The sequence below is a fragment of the Tupaia chinensis genome, unplaced genomic scaffold (assembly GCF_000334495.1).
Source record: "Tupaia chinensis unplaced genomic scaffold, TupChi_1.0 Scaffold144276_1, whole genome shotgun sequence".
NCBI lineage: Eukaryota > Metazoa > Chordata > Mammalia > Scandentia > Tupaiidae > Tupaia > Tupaia belangeri.
The window spans coordinates 2479619-2485618 of NW_006204133.1; the positions used below are offsets into that span (position 1 = coordinate 2479619).

At 41.3% G+C, this 6000-nt stretch overlaps 1 protein-coding gene across 5 annotated transcripts in view; it reads right to left on the reverse strand.

Annotated features, from left to right (window-relative positions):
• The window catches only part of MGAT4A (alpha-1,3-mannosyl-glycoprotein 4-beta-N-acetylglucosaminyltransferase A), a 153908-nt gene that overhangs the window by 9946 nt on the left and 137962 nt on the right, over positions 1-6000 (reverse strand). For 3 of the 5 annotated variants that reach the window (XM_014583420.2, XM_006166583.3, XM_006166582.3), the window contains one exon: positions 1302-1414. In XM_014583420.2, coding sequence (XP_014438906.1) covers positions 1302-1414 — 113 coding nt within the window. Of the gene's footprint in view, positions 1-802; positions 1179-1301; positions 1415-6000 lie in introns of those variants that run through there. The other 2 variants (XM_027767559.1, XM_027767560.1) reach the window with 2 other exon arrangements.

The window sequence follows — 6000 nt, forward strand, 5'->3', positions numbered from 1 at the left end:
GGACACAGGATCTACTCTAAGTTCATAAATACCACAGAATAAATCAGTTTGGAAAAACATAGACTACTGCAATACCTTTTTGCCAAAAAGCAGTAATATAATTTGGCTGTACTCTTAAAATTATACCAATCATGACTCATACCATAGCATTACCTAGAAAACATTTTGTCAGGACTCCTAAGTGGAGATATAAAAGGATCGGCAAGGAAAAAGATAACGCCTCTAACACACAGATTAAAGACAAAGATTAAAAAGGAAAGAAGAGTGTGGATTTACGTATCAGCGAAAGTGTACTGAGTCACGGCCGTGATAATTCGGGTTGAATGCATCGCGCCTGCACGTTGAGATCGACCAGACTGATTTTCTGTGGCGACACACCGTACACGGTATAGTGAGATAACTTCCAGGAAGGACGCTGGCCTTGGAAATCTTGGCTTTAGGGAATGACAAGTGCCTTTGAAAATATTTTGTTCAGAATCACTGTGATTATAAAAGTACTTCGGTTAAGAAATCCAGCTATAATCAATCTAATATGGCAGTGCATTTGAAAAATGGCATTGACTTGTAATGTTTGCATTTAAAGAAAAATATAGAAAGAACTTAAAAAAGCAAGTTAACTGGTTTTCAAAAAAAGTATCGATTCAAAAATTTACTGCACAAAAATATGTACTTCTTAAGTGTTTCTAATAAATTAACTCTGTAACATTTTTTATGTATATTTATATATTTATATATATAATCCCTGATAATCTATAAAAGAGGGTCTATAATAGTAAAATAAATGAACTTCAAAAGTACCCCCTTCATAAAATGTATTTAACATTAATTTTTCTCAAATTTAAGGAATGTAACAATATGTACAACTCTTATGTATTAGTATAATACCAAAACAGTACAAGTCATATTAACAGGCTGTCATAATTGTAAAATGTTTGAGTCAAGTTAAAATCGGAGGACAGCTTCATTCAAATGAATACAATTATCCATGGGAGATTCACTTTCCAAGTGGAAATGATAATCGTCTTATCTACAGTAGATTTCACAAGAGGTAGTGTTCAAGTTTAAAAAAAAAAAAAAACAAGGTACATGCTTGACTATCTCTAATTACCAAATTCACAGGAAAAAAAATGTGTTGGTTTCTTAATAGATGATCAGTTGGTGACTTTTTTAATATGAATCTGAAAAACAAAATAATGAGGTGTATGATAAGGCAGCCAATTCTCAATTCCATGAAAGCCTAAATATAAACCCGGAACGTAATAAGAGATACAAGTCGTTTCGCTGGTTCAATATGCCCTTACCTCATTAAGAATGGCCCAAACAGCAGAATTCTGAATAACTGAAAGTCGAAAGGCTGAAATGGGATTCAGACTGGGATCCACCATTCCTTCTGCAACACCATTTTCAAATTTTCCTTCAAAATAAAAATGGATACTTTTTGGATATTCTGAAATAAACACTATATGGAACATCACTGATATTAGGTGGGGAAAAATAACACATCACAGTATCTCTAGAAGTCCTTAGAAGGGCCTAGGGAACTTTTTCCCCCCTTCTTTCTATTTTACCTCAACTTTTAAATTTTTCTTACACCTCCTATACAGTTGGTTGGGATGTAAATCAGTATGGGCACTGCAGAAAACAATATGGAGGTTCCTCAATGATCTAGGAATAGAACTACCATATGATCCAGCAAATCCACACCTGGGCATCTACCCAAAGGACAGGAACACACTCAGAAAAACACTTGCACATTCATGTCTATTGCGGCATTATTCACAATTGCTAAGACATGGCATCAACTCAAATGCCCAAGAACGGATGAATGGACTGAAAAAATGTGACACATACACACCATGGAATACTACTCAGCCATCAAAAACAATGAGGCCCTGGCATTTAGCAGAAAGTTGGCAAATATGGAAGATTTAATGCTAAGTGAAGCAAGCCAGACTATAATAGAGAGGTATTGTATGTCTTCACTTAATATATATCGAATGTCTGCACTCTATAGCAGAAACTGACAGACTAGAAGGTATGAAGCATGGACAAGGGGCTTTCAGGTGGCGTGGTGGTTAAGGTGCTGGAGCCTACATGGCAGACCGTGGTTTGGGTCCCAGACCTGGCGGCCTGCTTTCTCTCTCTCTCTCTGATAAATGCAGATGCCCGGTAGCAAATTATTAGGTCGTCAGGAAAGTCATGACGTGTTTTTCTATGCAAAAAAAGCATGACTTTCCCAATGACCCAGTTTAAAAAGGTAAAATAAATTTAAGTAAATTTAAATAAAGAATTTTCTTAAAAAAAGAAAACATGGAGAAAAACTGTGGCTATCAGAGACAAAGTGAGAAGAGGGTGGGCAATGGGGCATGGGCGAGAGGAAATCAAGTGGAAAAAGAAACATGCAATGGACACAAAAATGGAAAATTATCTGTTGAGGATCATGTGTACAGTAATATCTCTGACTGCAGTGTATAGTGTATTCATGAAAATCATTTTGTGTACTGTAAAGAGGTACAAAGTGATCAAACATAAACAAATAAGAAAAAAGATAAAAATTTTCATGAAGTAGTGCATGCTAAAACATATTAAAAGCACTGTTTTGTTTTTTTAAAGAATTCTTTTATTTAAATTTATTTATTTATTTATTTATTTTAACTTGACCAAAGAGGGAGGGAGGAAAAGTGAGAAAGCAAGCTGCACCATTAACCACCATGCCACTTGCTGGCCCTAAAAGCACTGTTTTTTTTTTTTTTTTGGAGAAGTTTTTGCTATAGGGCGCATGCGCTCACCACACAGACAGAGAGAGACATAGAGACAGAAAGCGAGAAATCACCCCCCAGGGGGGATGGTCATGCCGCAATCCCTTCTCCTCCATTCTCCTCTCGGGATCTTGGGCACACACGCACATGCGCCCAGCATGAGTTTTAAGCTACTGGGTCCGGGATGCAAACCGCGGTCGACTACATGGGAGTCCAGCGACACAGCCATTACACTAACTGCTGGTTCCCTAAAAGCACTGTTTTCAATCATGCACTACAATGCCTATTTAATTAGACAGAGCTGTACATTTTCTCACTGAAAATTTAAAAATAAAAAAATAAATTTGCTGCTATATCAACAGTTTCTTTTTATTTTTTTGAGAGATTTTTGCTATAGGGCACATGCGCTTGCCAGAGAGACAGAAACCAAGAAATCACCCCCCAGGGGGATAGCCATGCCAAAATTCCTTCTCCTTCATTCTCCTCTTGGGATTTTGGGCACGCACGCACACAGGCCCAGTGTGTTTTAAGCCGCCGGGTCTGGGACTCAAACTGCAATCGACTATGTGGGAGTCCAGCAACATAACCATTATGCCATCTGCTGGTCCCATATCAACAATGTTTCAGGTTTTTAGCAAATTTTGACTTACCCAAACTTTACCAAAATATAATTGGCACTGTCACTCAGGCTGCTTTGAGAGCTAAGTCAGTGATAACAAAATTCAATGTTTTCATTAGACATACACACAGCGGCTGGCCTGGAGCAGGGGCTCAATCCATGTATGTTCTTTTTGAGGCACGGCTAGAAGAAATTAGAAAGTAATGCCTCTTCTGGGCCAGCAGGTGGCATGGAGGCTAAGGCACTGGATCGGATATGGCTGACTTCCTGGCTCAAGTCCTGGACCTGGTGGCTTGAAAGTCACACCGGGCACATGTATGTACATACCCAAAACTTCAAGAGGAGACTGGAAAAGGGATTGTGGTGTGGTCATCCCCACTGGGGGGGGGTGGTGATTTCTCACTTTCTCTTTCTTTCTCTGGCGAGTGCACCACCCCATAGCAAGTAGCAGTAGTAATGATAATAATAATAATAATGCTTCTCCCACGTGGTCAGTTTCCATATAAAGGACATTATAACCAGCAAGCTAATGCAGGCTTTCCTGTAAGAACGAGGATGACCGAGCCGTGGTCTCAGTTGCCAGCCATGCCACCACTGCTGCTGTTACTGTGGCCTGTTACAAAGAGGCACGTGCAGTTCTGGGGTGTCTGGGCATGTCAGGGTGCTGGGGTGCTGACCAACGTCAAGAGCCTAATAGAACAACTAGAGAAACTGAATAGCACTTTGGGGTTTTTTTAAAGCATCACCTAGAAGCTGTTAACTCAGAAGACCCGTAACTGGCAGGAATAAAAACGAAGGTGAAGATTTTCAAGGAGAAAATAAGGAACTGAAAACAAAGCCGGATCCAATACGAGCCACCTCGGGAAGCACAGAGTGCTGAACAGGGGAAAAGGAGCTAGAAAATGGTTTTGTCGGGATTGAATACTCTGTACAAGACAGAATCTCTGAACAGGCAGCTGCTATAGAAAGCTTTTCATATATTAAACCCACCTCCTACATTTTAGCCAGTATAAACACATATAGCTAGAATCGTCCATAAAATTCAACATAACTTTCTTTGGCTGTTAAAACAAGAAAATCCAAAGTCAATCTTTTTCCTTTTAATGGTGTGTATGTATTTACGCCAGAGGGCACATGTACACAGGAGAAGGGAGCAGAAAGCACCCCCCACAATGGGACGCCGTCACTCCACAATCCCGTCTCCATTTCCCCATCCTGTTGGGACTTTGGACATACATACACGCACGCACGCACACACACACACACACACACACGGACCATGGGGCCAGCCCCTAAACCTTAAAAATAAAAACCACCACCTAAGCACAGCTATCTTAACTCATCACAGGACAGCTCCTGTGTTACTCTAGTCGGGAATGATGGCACTGGTTGTATTTTAGCCGAACAAGTTTAACGGGAAGCTATTCCTGGTTTAGTTCAGGATACCAGCACAGGGACAGTCCTCCTTTCACAGAAAGATGACAGCGCCGTTTCGGTTCCCTGCAGGCAGATGGGAAGATGTGTGTGATGTGTATTAAGATGCCTTTGCCGGGGTCCCTGTCCATCTCCTGTGCTTGTTTACATATGCACAGCAGATACCTCTTCTTTGCGCCCAGCCTGCCTCAGAGAGCTGCATGTCCCTGCTGCCCCTGGGCACGCTTTCCTTCCATGCCAGCAGGCCTATTTGATAAGGTTCCCGAGCTTTGCTCTGTGCTTCAGCGACTCTGAGCTGCGCCTTGGTTTTTCCATGCTTTCAATTTGCTTAATCACGGCAGTGACAGGGCCAGGAGGTGGCGTGGCGGTGAAGGTGACAGACTGCCACCTGGCCGCTTGCCTTTTCACTTTCCCTGTCTCTGGTCAGCACCTGTGCCCTATAGCAAACTTAAAAAAAATCATAACCATATAATTAAAAATAATAATAATAATAATAATGGGGGCCAGTAGGTGGCATGGTGGTTGAGGGCACTGGACTCCCACATGGCCAACTGCGGTTTGAGTCCCAGACCTGGCGGCTTGCTTGTTCACTTTCTCTCTCTCTGTCCCTCTGGTCAAACTAAAATAAATAAATAAAGCTAAATAAAATAATTCTTGGGGCCGGCAGGTACTGTGGCAGTTGAGGCACTGGACTCCCATATGGCTGACCATGGTTCGAGTCCAAGACCTGGCGACCCAAAAATCACAACAAAATAAAGAGATAAATAAATGAACTTAAAAAAAAATTCCTAAAAAAATAGTAATTATGGCAGTGACTTTGATTGTAATGTGTAACTTCAAATAGGATCGTACTGTTCCCGAGGCTCACACACAGCTGGGATGAGACAGGAAATGAGCCATATGTTGTAGAAGATTACTGTTTGTGTGTCTAACTATATAGTGTTCCCCCGTCTTGTTTTTCTAACCCCAACTTCATTTGACCTTTATTATCCATGTGAAGTAGGTAGGGCAAAAATGAGGAGAGGTTGGGTGCTGAATTTTTAGGCCGAAGACTGACAACTAATACAAGCTATGTACTGACGGTTGGCAGAACCCGGGCACGCCAGTTAGCGGCCTGAGGCTTGCTCATCTGCCGTGTGTGCGATCAGAAGAATATGTACCACTGGGTGTAGGGGAAGGCATGGCACA